General features: G+C 34.1%; 1 protein-coding gene across 1 annotated transcript in view; it reads left to right on the top strand.

Annotated features, from left to right (window-relative positions):
- The window catches only part of apc (APC regulator of WNT signaling pathway), a 164,264-nt gene that overhangs the window by 92,924 nt on the left and 56,294 nt on the right, over nucleotides 1–15,046 (top strand). Inside the window, 1 exon segment of the mRNA XM_051929593.1 lies at nucleotides 7,364–7,448. Coding sequence (XP_051785553.1) covers nucleotides 7,364–7,448 — 85 coding nt within the window.

The raw sequence follows: 15,046 nt of genomic DNA, 5'->3' as shown, positions 1-15,046 counted from the left end.
TTTCCTGGTAACTTAGTCCTAAGTATTTGAACTGTTCTAAAATGATCAACAAAAGGTGATCTAATTTAGTCTGAAGTGCAAGGGAATTTTAAGTTATGCTCTTATTCAAATTGGTTTAGAATCCAGATATCTTTTAAAATTCTTTCAGAACATTTAAAACAGTTGGCATTAATAAATTTGAACCTCTATCATGCTGTCAATATACTGAGACAATTTTTCTATAGCATTTATATAAAGCATTGATGATGGCACACAGCACTGTCCAGTTCTGTGTTCTAACATACAAAATATTTATATCTATTTATGTTTGCATGAAACAGACTTCTTAATTATAATATAGTAATTTGACTCCTCACATATGTTAAGACCAAACCTGAATTTGCAAAGTACAATAAAGGGATATTCCTGTTCCACTGTAATAAAAGGTGGTTTCTGCAGAGATAACAAGACACCTTGGTGCTGCTTTTCACCACCAAATAGAATGCAAGTGCCTCTGAAAGCCCGTTTATTGATTAACTTAGTACCTAGAAGCAGAAAGTATATCTCGGAAGCTAAAAATGATTTATTTTACTACAGTATGCAATTCTAACAACTGAAACAGTTTTGTTTTTGTGTTTCACAAAAACGATTTTATTAAAGATGTTTGCATCCAAGTAAGTTCCATGTTCCATAGCCACTTTTCCAGCTTGTGGCATGTTTTTCAGTCCATACAATTTAACCAATATTTGTAACCTGCCAATTAAAATTTTGAAGATACATTGTTGGTATTTATTCCACTGTATATTTGCCAAATACATATTTTGTTAGCAAAATTTTAAGGCATACTGTTAAAAGGAAGAAAAAACAGGATATACATTTACTGCTGTATAATAGTATTCGTTCAAAAGAAATTAGCATAAGGGAAAATATCATGTTTGTCATTTTTCAGTCCAGTGTTTAGCTTGAAGGATACAAAGAACACACACAAACTGTGAATTCCTGTATTAAATCACATGAACTTTGTTTTTTTTAAGTAGAAACTGCAATTATTGAGACATCTTAAGTGTGCCTCCTACAGAAGTAAATATAGGATAGTGCAGAGATTTCTAAAGCTGTGACTCAACTAGTCATATAATTTTTGTTATGCTATTGTCAGCTTGCAGCAGTAACGGCACACTTTTCTACAATACTTTTATATTTGAAACCATTTGTGTTATTTGTTTGGAAGGACCATAGCTGTGAAAAATAGTTTAATTATTTTAAGGACTTGTAAAATGATGTAGTATCTTTAGTATATTAGATGATTCTTGTATCTCTCTCTTTTTGTCTGTTATGGTCAGTATGCTTTATAATCCTTCTACATTTTTTTTTCTTTAATTACATTTTATTAAGCTTCAAATGATACCACAGCAGTAAGACACAATTAAATCAAAAGTACACATATACTACCTTAAAAATGTAATCAGCAATTAACATCCTGAATCTATATTGCTTAAAGAGCCTTATAGACCAAAATCTTATGAGATGTATATTAGAACTTCAAAAGTTAGCAAAAACAGATGCCTAGCATATTATGTTGGAACAGCATTTTTATTTTAGAACAATGAAATTATGAAGAATATTTGCACCATTCCTTTTAGAATTTGATTTTTTTCCCTAGTTTTAAGACTGTGCTTTTCCATTATAAGTCAAAAATGTTTAATTCCTTCACCTCTCCCTGCTGAGCTGCATTACATATTAATTGAATTTAAAAGAGAACCCTAAAAATCATTAAACACTTTTTGGTATATTCTGTTCTTGTCTGAATAACATGCATGCATGCACACACCCCCACAGCGTCTCACTTGTCTCTTAGTTTATTTGAACAGTTTAATTAGCTAGATCTTAAGCTTCCTTTGTTAATTTAAGGTTTCCAACTTTATAGTCTTTGATTAAAAGAGCTATAACTGTTACATCAGCAGTCAAGGCTTTAAGAAGATAAATCTGTTGTTTATTTTTTGTGTATAATTATTTAACAGACACAGTTCAGTTTGTAAGTAGAAGCTACTAGATAGAAATTTTGCAGACATTCTTGTTTATTTCTGCCTATCAGGTCATGTAACTTTAATCAGAAGAATAACTTGTGAGAATGAATAAATGATGTATTTGAACTCTTAATTCAACTCTTAATTTGATAAAAAAAAATGTATATTTTTTAATAGTTCTTTAATTGAATAATTGTGTCACATATGAAACAGTCACTTTACTGTGTATTGTCTTTCTGAAATGTAAAGTTGCCCAGGATATTGAGTTCCTTTACATGAAAATTTGAATACTTTGTAGAAGTAATGTGTGATCAAGCATTCCTTTTGCTAAGTAATACATTTTGTGTTTTAACACCCGGGAAAGCAAACCTAAAAACTGTAGTAGAATTACTTTGAATCAGTGATATAGCAGGAGTCAGTCAATTGAATAGTCATAATGATTGCTTCAGATTGAAATATAACCTGGGGTTAAATAGTGGCATATTCTTACCATAAGTACCTCATAGCATTTGAAATCTAGCTCGGTTGATCACTAAAGTGCCTTTTGTGAGGTGTATTGTTGATTGGCGAAATTCAGCAGAGCTTTTATCATAGTGAATTTGCGGGGTACACTGGGTGACCTTGTTCGCCAATTTTTTCCCTGTAGGAGGTGCTATGGTGGCCGTCTGATGGATGTTTGGACAATTTTTTTCTTGCCTCAGTGACCCAGTCAGACTTGAGGTGGCAGTAGTAGCAGTTACAGCCACTGTCTGTACCACATTAAGAGTGACTGCCTGGAGTGCTTAGGTGCACATGAGTCAATGTTCATTGATGACCACATGGATATTTGGGTCACTAGTTTGGATTTAAGCCGCAGGCTTGCTCAGTATGTTGTGGAAGTGCTGTCTGGCTGCCGCATTACTGTCTGAATGGCCTTTCAGTGCTGTAGGAGGACTCGGTCTGTATAGTAGTGGCCAAAAGTTTTGGCAGTGACACAAATGTTGTGCCTTGCAAACTTTGTTGCTTCAGCATTTTCAGATAATTTTTTTTACATGTTTCTATGGTATACTGAAGAACAATTATAAACATTTCATAAGTTTCAAAGGCTTTTATTGGCAAATACATCAAATTTATGTAAAGAGTCAATATTTACAGTATTGACCCTTCTTTATAACTTCTGCAATTCTTTCAGGCTTGCTGGATATCCGCTTCTGGGCCAAATCCTGACTGATGGTGATCCATTCTTGCCTTTTTAGTGCTTGGAGTTGATCACAATTTGCGGGCTTATGCTTGTCTACCCGTTTTTTGAGAGTTGACAACAGGTTCTCTCAATGGTTTTAAGATCTAGGAAGTTTTCTAGCCATGGGTCCAAGCTTTCAGTGTTATGATTTCCGAGCCGGTTCGTTATCACTTTTGCCTTGTGACAAAGTGCTCCATTATGCTGGAAAATACATAGATCAACACCTAATTGCGCCTGAATTGATGGGAGAAGTTGCTCTTGGAGGATGTTTTGATGCTATTCTTTATGACGGTGTAAGAATTGGGCAAAATTTTGAGTGGGTCCACTCCTTTGGATGAGAAGCAACCCCACACATGGATTGTCTCAGGATGTTTCACTGTTGACATGACACAGGACTCATGGTAGTGTTCACCTTTTCCTTCTTCAGACAATTGATTTTCCAGATATCCCAAACAGCCGGAACGAGGATTCGTTCAAAAAAATAACTTTGCACTAGTGTTCTGCTATTTAGTCCTTGTACTTCCTGCAAAAGTTCAGCTTGTCCTTAATGTTTTTCTTGGAACCCAGTGGCTTCTCTGCTGACCTTCTTGATACAAGGCCATTGTCCAAAAGTCTTTGCTTCACTATGCATGCAGATGTACTCGCACCCACCTGCAGCCAATACTGAGCAAGCTCTGCACTGGTGGAAACATTATTCTGTAGCTGGCTCATAAGGAGGAGATGGTCCTGGCACTTGCTGGACACTTTTTTAGCCGATCATTTTGTGCAAGGGCCAAAACATGTGAAAATGGGTTTTTATAATAAAGTTAAATGTTATGCTAATAAAGCTCTTTGAAATGAATTAATATGCTCTGATCAATCTGCACAAATAATATAAAAACAAGGTGAATTACCACCACTAAAACTGAAGCCGCAAATTTTGCAAATCACAACATTTGTGTCACTGCCACTACTGTAGATAGACTAACATTCATAAACTTGAATGAGTCCTGGATTGGCAGAGATTTCCAGCCATGCCACTGCTAGTTTTTGGGAGTAGATGGGTCCCTTGTTTGTTTCCTGCACCTCTTATGTGCACAAAGCTCTCGGGGGTGGGGGTGTCAGGTCTCTTTGAATTTATGCTTTTAGCTCCTGAAATTTTATGGTTTTGATATTTAATTTTGTCTCGGGAAGGCACAGTGACAAAGTGGTTAGCACTGCTCTCTCACAGTCCATGTTGCATTTTTGACTACAATAATCAGTTGGGCATAGTTGGCAGACACTTAACAGCCCATTGCGCCAATATATAAAAAGTAGTTCATTTTTTCTGTCCCTATTGATGTCAATGTAATTTGCAGAGTTCAGCGATATTCTCGGACATTTTCCAAAACTCTTATTCAGTGGGTTTCACTTTTCAATAGTCTGGAGTTGACCTGTTTTTCTTGCGTCATTGTTGGTTTGCTCCCATAATCAAAATATGGCATTAGATAGTTTAGAAATGCAGAAGTGTGTAATAAATTGGACTGGTGTTCTGGTGTTCCCCCATAAATGACTGGAGGAATGGAAGGAGACATCACCTGTTTCAGTTTAATCTTTCACTCTCATAGTGTTTAGAATGGTGTAGGAATAACAATGGAAAACTTGAACTTGTTTTTATAGTTGACACCATCTTTTATTCTACATTTTTTGGTTTTATCTCTTAGTAGTTATGTCTAATAGAACATTCTCAAAAGAGATGGTGTGAAATTGATTTTTATTCACTTTCATGTTGAACCTTTAAAATACTTAGTGTACCAATGAAAAGTAATTAATTAATAAAAATTATGTTCTGCACCTAAAGTTTCACTCAGCATAAAGGTATTTCAACGATGCATAGCATTTTTAATATGAGAAAACAAAACAGGTTAGAGTCATAGGGAGGGAAAGCATAGTGCTAGGGAGCACTGTACACAAGGCAGGAGTGAACCCTGGATGGGATGCAAGTCCATTTCATAGCACACTTCTCGTATAGAGCCTGTTTAGATTGACATAATATTAAGAGTATAATGTTAATATTATGTCAATAGACATAATGTATAGAGTGTTTGAATCTCTGCAAGCTGTCTCTTAAAGAGGTGGTGATTGGTAGAATTCAAATACATTTAAAAACCTGCATTGGGTTTAAAACTGAAACTGTCAATTTTTTTTATATAGTCATAGTCATCCTTTTTTTCTTTTTCTTTTTTTTTTTTTCTTTTTTCAGCCATGCTTAAATGTGAGCCCTTTTTGTTAACCTTTTGATGCTCAAACTCCATGTACTATTTAACTATATCAGAATTTTTTCTTAATGCAAGTCAGGGCACACAAGGTTCCTGACCAGGCAGACTGCATGCCTGTCTTTGTCTTTTTCTTTTTTGTATCGTGATACAAGGTTACAGTCCTTTTTTTTTTCTTGTAAATGACACATTGGTGCTCCAGTTTAACAGAAAAATTGTTTTGTTTTTACATTACTATTGCCATCATTAGTTGCTTACTCAGTCCTTATTTTATACTGACACCTTTCCCACTACCATCAAGGGTATTTAAGACAGGCAAACACTTAAGATGTTAAACTAAATTTGTTCTTAAAAAGTAAAAAAAAAATCAGTCTAGACAATGGAGCAAATTAGAATTCACTTTGGCCAGATGACAGCGGTCCTGTCAAAAAATGGGTCCTTGCTCCTTCTCTTCCTCCCTTACACACACATGCTCCTTGAAGTGGGGGTGATATGTTATGGACTGTATCAGAATATATTCTAACTATTGTACTAGCAAAGCTATTTTTTTTTCACAATTGTTTATATTATGAGTTTGTTCTTTATTGCGGAGTTTCTGTTAGTCCTAAAATGTCCATATTGCAAAGTATTTTAAAGCAGATGCCAATTTACTTTTAATAATACAATTTATTTACACTTTACAGAGGAAAAAACATATGAAACACCATTAAGTGTAAGCAGTGTGCCAGGGATGGATTGCATAATAGATGCTTTAAAATGTTACTTATGGTTTTTTTCCATGATTTATAGTGCTACTTGCAGGCAAGGCACAATAAGGCACTTTGACAAGCAAATGGCACTTACTGTTTTACAAACATTTTTGTTCTTGTATGCTGCTTTAAAATACTACTATATTGCAATGTAATTTACAGTATAAATATTTTTAAGTTGGTAATATCTCACCAGACACTATATAAAATCATTCAACAAAAATATTGAATCTAAAATTAATTGTTAGAAGGCTTAGCATAGTGAGAACATTTGTTTTCTTTCCTACTTGTTTGTTTTTTCCATATTTTTTTCTAATTTAAAATATTTAAATTAATTTAAATCATGACAATGTTTTCTTTTTCTTAGCTTATGCATAATCATAATGTTAACATGTTTCTGCTGTCAATTTAATATTTCCACAATTTACTGTTTGTATTCTGATTATACAGCACTGCTTATAGCTTTAGATCATCCTTTAACTCCTCTCTGATTAATATAAAAAATCTTCTCATCAGTGCCTTAGTTTGCCTACTGTTTCAACAATGTAGAGCTACAGTTTTAACACAACATGAATGGTAAAAGTACATTTTTTGTTGAGTAAGTACAGCTTTTAAATGTGTAATTCATTATTTTTTGTAATTGTGACTTAATCTCATTAGATGACAAGTAGTTTTGTTGGGCTTTATTTAGTTTAATTTTATAATGTTCCCCTTTATCCAGGTTGCTAATTATTGTCACAACAGTTTGTAGTTCTCATTTATTTCTGTCCAGTATTCCAAATATTTTTAAAGGTGCATATGCACTTTGGCTTTAAACAATAAGTTATCTGAGTAAAAGGTCTTTAGGAGACATGTTCAAAAGAAAGAGAATCTATTAAATGTTGCTTTAAATTTCATGTCATCAGCGATTCCATTTGATACGTTTTTTTCAAGTGGAATTAAATGGCTCTTGTGAGTTTTTGCCAAGACTTAGATGTGCTTGGATTTCTCAAACAGAGATTGTGAGGGAGAACAAAAGGAGCTGTGATGTCCATTAGCAACCGATCTGATGCACTGAAACCTTGTGAGTTAAACTAAAGCAGAAAGCAGCATGCAGCTTCCTCTGCTTAATACAGCATGGTCATAGGAATACTGATTGTACTCCATTCTCTGCTCCAGGAGGTTCTTAAGCAGCTTCAAGGAAGCATTGAAGAAGAATCCATGGGATCTTCGGGACAAATTGACTTATTGGAACGCCTTAAAGGTGGGATTTGAGCTTTAGTTCTGATTTCATGTATTACCGTTAGTTTAGTGGTTGGCAGCACATTTAGTCAGGTCTGCTTTTTAAATAAATAGTATGCATATAATCTTGTTAGCCTTAAACAATTTACTATATAGCTAAGACAGTTAAGAGTAATATGGTATTGCATTTACATGTTATAAATATGCTCCCTCATTCCACACCTGTAGTGTTTTTTTTTTTTTAAAAAAAGAAAAGGCAGTATTGTTTACTTTTGCTCCTGTAAAATGGAAATTCATTTTTGTATCTTATATTGGAGTGGTATTTGTTTAATGCAATACCATTTTCAATTTAAAGCATAATTCTCACTGTTATTTAAGTAACATCATTAATTAAACGTCTATATAAAATTATAGAAAGCATAATTATTTTTATAAATGCTGGTTTAATTATCAAGTTTGTTTTTGTATATAATAAAAATGTGATTTATACACTCTGAGTTTAGCTTCATGTAACAGGTACTATATGTATATAGGTGTATATATAAAATATGATACAGTAAGTTGTTGCTTAGGATTAGGCATGTATTAATTAAAACACTGATTGGAACCAAAGGTACTTTTTCATGAAAACCTGTTATAATGATGGAGATTTTTATAGCAGTTTCCTGTGGAAATAATAAGGAACATGCATTGCAAATGGCAAATTCAAATGTCATGTACTGCAGTTGTAGGTATCTAAAATGACCTAAAAGTATGTGTTTTGGTTATGAAAATATTAACAGTACACTAAAACTGTTAAATACTTTGAATAGATAAGGTATAATTCAAAAAGCAGAGATGTTTTAGCAAATATAAAAGTGTAATCTGTATAACAGTATTTCCTTAGTAAAACTTGCATTTTTACAAGCATTACTTTTTATAGTATTTTTTTAATCATATTTTGTATTTTTATTTTGCATTTAATATACAGTACACCCCCAAAATTCACGGGGGTTACGTTCCTAGAGCACCCGTGAATTGTGAAAAACCTAGTGCTGGGCAGTATACCGGTTCATACCGAAAACCGTTTTTAATTTTTTTTATGATATGGATTTTTCTTATACCACAACACCGGTTTAAATTGCCTAAACGACGTTCGGAACGTGGCGCAGTGGGGACCTTCTTCACTGCTACACCGCTAAACACAGATTTGTTGAACTAGGGCTCTTTTTCACTGCTACACCTCCAGATTGGTAGCGGTAGCATAGGTATTGCGCGGTGAAAATGGACAGAGAACATTCCGAAACTGAAGCCGACGATAAAGTTGAACATGATGAACAGAAGAACTTTTGCCGAAAAAAAGGAGTCACGTCCGTCGCCTGGAGATACTTTAGTTTTAAAAGGTCAGATGTGTAAATACTGTTTCTATACTACTGAATAATACTGCAAGCCAAGTTGTACTTGTTTTATTTGTTTTCAATACAGTGTAATGTACCTGGGTACTGTGTAATAGTGTGACGACATGTTGACTTTATTCTCGACATTTCCACTTTAATCTTGACGCTTATGACGAGAATAAAGTCGACATGTTGACTTTATTCTCGATATTTCTACTTTATTCTCGCCATTTATGTCGAGATTAAAGTTGACATGTTGACTTTATTCTCGTAATTTGTCATTAAAGTAGAACATCGTAAACTAAACTTCATCGTAAAATGAATATTTAATTTACTAGATTTTCTCAAACCCCGTCATAAGTTATATAGCACATTAAATGCTTTGTGTTAAGTGATTCTTAAACTGACTTCTTCTTGCACTAAGAGGAGGTGCCGGTAGCGATCGCCGCACAGAATACATTCACTTCATGATCTTCCTGCTCTCTGAACATTTAGAATGCTAAGATAAATACTTAATATAATTTTCATGGTGAAATGCATTAAAGCATGCATTAATCATATGGGGGCACGGCGGCGTGCCTGCCTTGCATTTGCATGTTTTTATGGTGGGTTTACTCGGTGTGCTTCAGTTTCCTTTCAAAGTCATGTAGGATGTGGGGTTTTGTTGTGCTATATTGACCCTGCTAGTGTATGTTTCACTTGTATTCATCCTGCGATGTGCAACTCTGAATGGTTGGCATAATTAAACATGTATAACGAAGATATTTTTAAAGTTCTGAACACTCCGTGGGTTAAGTTTATAACTAGTTTTAATTTCACAAAGGCGTTTATCGTGTGGTGATTGGTTATGTGGTGAAAGAAAAAGGAAGGATAGGAACTGGGGTTTTAGTACGTCAGATAGACAGCATGCATGCAATAAAGATAGTCCGCTCTGAAGAACATGCATTGAATTCTGTGTTCGTGTCTCCAACCAGCAGATCACAAACCCAACATTTACACAATATTTAAGTTAAACCTGTGCGATAGCTATTCATACATCCAGTTTTTTGGAGCCTCGTCACACCTGCCATAAAGTTCTCTACACTGAACATACACCTGGCGACCCCTTACTGCGAGGGAGCAGCACTACCGCCTCACTACCGTGCATGTGTAATACCTGCTTTAATGCATTTCATCATGAAAATGATATCAAGTATTTATCTTAGCATTCTAAATTTTCAGAAAGCAGGAATATCATGAAGTGAATGGATTCTGTATGGTGATCGCTGTCATCTGAAATGCAATATAAATAAAATTTATTATTATTATTATTATTATCTCTTAGTGCGGAGGAAGTCAGTTTAAGAAGCGTAGTGATTAACCACTGGGTCGGGGAACGTAACACAAAGCATTTAATGTGCTGCATTAATTTATGACGGGGTAAATTAAGTAATTGATTAAACATTGATTTTAGGAAGAAGTTTAGTTTACGACATTCTACTTTAATTATGAAGTAAACTATGAGAATAAAGTGGAAATGACGACTTTAATCTCAACATAAACGGCGAGAATAAAGTGGAAATGTCGACTTTATTCTCGCTGTTTATGTCAAGATTAAAGTGGAAATGTTGAGTTTGTTCTCGACATATAGTTTGTTTTTTTCTTCCTAGTATAGCTTAGCTTGAAGCAAGGTCCATATTAATGCAGTTTGCCTAAATGATGGTTCAGTTGGTAAAGATGTCATCACCAAGTTGCATTTGTTTTGTTTTATTTTAATTTGGTGAATACTGTGTAATGCACCTGGGCTTGAAGTCTTGAAGTAATAGTGCAACTATCAGTAATAATACTATTATTTATTTTATTGTTATTATTTATTAGTTTAAATATTATGCAGTTTAATGATGATAAAGTTGTTTAAAAAGTCACTTTAACGTGTCCGTGGACAGAGATTGTTAACATTAACAGAAAGTGTAGTTGGTTTACAAAAAATATTTACTATTTATTCCTTTTCTAAGACATATTCGGTGCAATACAATTTTTGACAAGCACTTCTGGATATTTTACTAAGTCTAAATGCCTCTTTGTATGGTTGAAAATATGTTGTCAAAATTAGTTTGTTTTTGCAAAATTTGTTCAATAAAAAGGTTCTATATTTTGACTGCATCTGTCATGCAGTGTGATACCTTCTCCATTAGTGCCACCCCCTTGAAAACTATCACTTTATGGGGCAATGCAAAACTGTATTAATACTTGTGTGCACATTAAAATGTTTTTTTTGTACAATGTACAATACTCTTGACAGTGGAATAGGTTATTCTTAGCCAGTAATTGCAGTGGAAAATGTGGTTAACATCCACTCATGCATGGGGGAAAAAATACCGTCAAATACCGTGAAACCGGGATAATTTAGAAAAATACCGTGATATAGAATTTTGGTCATACCGCCCACCCCTAGAAAAACCGTGACTTTTGGATGTGGTTAAAAAATGCCTTTTAAATGACTATTTTTATAGTTTAAACCCTAAATACAGTATGCCCCCAAAGCATTTTAATTTCATTGCAAAATCAGCTTAATACATTAATACATTACCTAAAAACAGAATGTAAAGGTAAACCCGTATACTGTACAGTACTGTACTGCTATGTCTCCCGCGGTGTTAGAATGTAAAATACCTATGTTACCGATATACGTACTGTAATTCATGCAAGTGTGTTTTCTTTGGTATGCGCTGTCGTTTTCTTTGTTATAAGTAGAGTAAATACATAATAATTTTATTTAATTAAAATACAGTAAAATGTACAGGTACTCACCAATGAAGAATGATATTGATGATGATGATGATGAAGTAGCTGTGCAGTACGATGCAGAGGACTTAAAACTCCTCGGGTGGTGCCTCTTCTTCAGGAGGAGCCGTACCTTTGGACGGATCTTCTTCTGGTGGGGTTTTGTGCTGGCTTTTCTTTATAGGTTTCAGGAACATTGTGATGGGAAGTTGGTACATTGTCTCCTGCAGCGAACTGCTGGTACAATTTCCGTGCCGTCTCACGGATGATGTTACTGTCCAAGGGGATGTTTTTCTTTCTGCAGTCAGTGATCCACAATGCCAAGGCAGATTCCATCCTGACGATATTTTTATTCCTTTCGGTCGTTACCTTTTTGGCACTATCACAGAAACTTACAGATACTGTACTCCAGATCGCTGCTTCGTTCTTCTTTATGTAGCGTGCGGTGCTTTCATTAATCCCATAGTGGCACGCTACTGCAGCATAACGTTTTCATTCCCGGAGCAAATTCAGTAGTTCAACCTTCTCCTGGAGTGTTTTAAACTTCTTCTGGTGCTTAGGCTCGGTGCCAGAAGCCTTAGAAGGTGCAGGGAATTTCGGGGACATCTTGTGCGTTTTAAGAATAACAAAATGAATACAATAACAAAATGGAAAACACAAGGACACTCAGCTGGAGACGCATCACAGGGCAGCAGTCAATCAGCAGCAAGGAGAAATTAATAACGCTCTCAGATTGGCTACTTTCACCATCCCAAACTGCATTTACCTCCGAGGTTGCTTCCAGTTCTTTCTACAGTTTTGTATTGCCATGAAAATAGCCATAAAAAATTGTGGAGGATATTTGCGCTTTCCGCTAAAAATTAGTAGTTAGGTTCTAAGGAAAAATCAGTGAATGACTGAGTCCGCAAACCCTGAACCTGTTCGCGGGGGTCTGCTGTACTTTAAGTTTGAGAAAGTGGTCAGTCATTTTCAAACATGCTTAATCCAGTTCAATGTTGTGGTGTGGTGGCCCTTCAGCTCTCCTTCAGTCATGTCAGTTGACGTAATGAGGACTTTACTTATGCCAACAGCTCAATTTGTTCTAAGTGATTATAAAAACACTGTCACACTATATTATTAAAAAAAATTCAAATATAAATTCATAACAACATACAGTATCTCCACAAATAGTTACTGACTACATAATAATAATAATAATAATAATTCATTACATACATAGGTAGCTATTGTTTTGCAAAATGTTTTTTCCAAAGAGAATTTTATTTGCAAAGAATGTTAACTAAGTAGTTAGCTCATTTTGGTGTTTGCTGCCTGGTTATGACCAGTTTTTGTGTCTGATTCATCTTAGTAGATTCATCTTAGTAGTACCTTCTGTTCAATCTTCGCATCCATTTTAAATGCTGACCGCAGATTTCTTTGGACTTGCATAATAGCCAGTCTTCATTATAGAAAACCATATCTAAAAGCTGTCTTAACACTGGTATTGTCTGTCTAGCTGCTAAGAAGTGTCTGCTAAAACATTTGAACATGTTTAACTGTCATTCTGGTAAATACATCATGGAAATTAAGTTTTTTTTTTTTGTTTTGTTTTTTTGTTTTTTTTAAAAAGCATTTATTGTGTGTGTGTGTGTACACACAGGTACAGTGTATGTATACAGTAGTAGTCAAGTCATATATGTACTGTGTGTGTATGTGTGTGTGTGTATATATATATATATATATATATATATATATATTTATATTTATATATATTTATATATATATATATTTATATATATTTATATTTATATATATTTATATTTATATATATTTATATATATATATATCTATATATATATATATATATCTATATCTATATATATATATCTATATCTATATCTATATCTATATCTATATATATTTATATATCTATATATATATATTTATATATATTTATATATATATATCTATTTATATATATTTATATACTAGCAAAATACCCACGCTTCGCAGCGGAGAAGTAGTGTTAAAGAGGTTATGAAAAAGTAAAGGAAACATTTTAAAAATAACGTAACATGATTGTCAATGTAATTGTGTTGTCATTGTTATGAGTGTTGCTGTCATATATATATACATATACACATATACACACACATATACAGATATATTATATATACATATACACATATTTTTTATATATATATATTTTTTATATATATATATATATATATATATAATACATACATACATACATATACACAGATAGATGCACTTACAATAACATAGAAATCAATATAAACAACATTAACATCATTATCATATGAGAATATGAAGTAATATATAAGAAGCACATTTCATATAAATATAAATTATTAAACAGTAAAATCTTCTTCTATAATTTGCTACCTTGGCTTTTCGTTGGTCTGTCCAGGATTTTAAATCACCTGTAGCTTGCAAACCGTTTCACCTATTGACTTGAAATGTGGTACACATATAATACATCACGTCCGCTATCCGCTTTATGGGTGATGATTGTATTACTCTTTTTATGTTTATTTTATTTTAGAATCAACTCCTATCTGCGCACACCAGGGCGGCCGTGGGCAGATGCGTATGGTGTATTCACTCCATGTTATCGTGCATTGCGCTGTCACTGGTATTTTGATAAAAGAATTTGAACAATATATAAGAAGCGTATAAATTATTAAACAGTAAAACATTAACATTTAAGAAGTAAAGTTACATTGAGTACTACTGCAGTGCCTTCGGGTATACCTAATTTTTTCTTTGCCCATTACATGCTTAAATGTGTACATTTTTTGGTGTACCTACCCGAGAACACGCGACATATAACCGACCGTGGGAGAAGCATGGATTTTAAACACGCGTTGAGTTCATCTGCTGGTCTCCCTCGTGGAATAACTGGTAATGTTTGACTAAAATCTACAGCGAGTAAAACGACATTACCTCCTTTTTTTTTTTTACGATCTCTGAGATCTTGCTTTTTTCGGATCAAGGCTTCATAAGCTGTTTTATGTTCCATGGTGTACTTAATAAGTACTAATTATCCCAAACCATCATCTTTGAATGTTGCAAGACTTTCGCCTTGTATGTAGATCGGGGTAATTACATTCATTGCATTCCTAGTCTGAATCACAATCTGATTGTATGGGTGGTTACCTGGCACTGTAGGGTTGCCACCCGTCCTTTAAAATACGGAATCGTGCCGCGTTTGAGAATGAAATTGCGCGTCCCGTTTTGAATCAATACTGGACGGGATGTATCCCGTATTTTTTTTATCATTTTTTTTTTAAAGCAGCGTCTCATGCAAATCATCCCACATGCATTTTATGAAGATGCCTCCTTTCCTACTTTTGATTGGGTAATACTTGATGTCATTGTTAGTTTGATTGGTGTTTTTAACTGTCCAGTGAGGAGGGCGTGTCTTTTAAGTACAGTCTGCAAAGTGTTGGCACTGAGATGTGGCGTCAGCGCCATAGTT

This window comes from Erpetoichthys calabaricus, chromosome 7 (genome assembly GCF_900747795.2).
Source record: "Erpetoichthys calabaricus chromosome 7, fErpCal1.3, whole genome shotgun sequence".
Taxonomy (NCBI): Eukaryota; Metazoa; Chordata; class Cladistia; order Polypteriformes; family Polypteridae; genus Erpetoichthys; species Erpetoichthys calabaricus.
The sequence above is the reverse complement of the archived record's forward strand: the minus strand, read 5'-3'. Positions and strand labels throughout refer to the sequence as shown.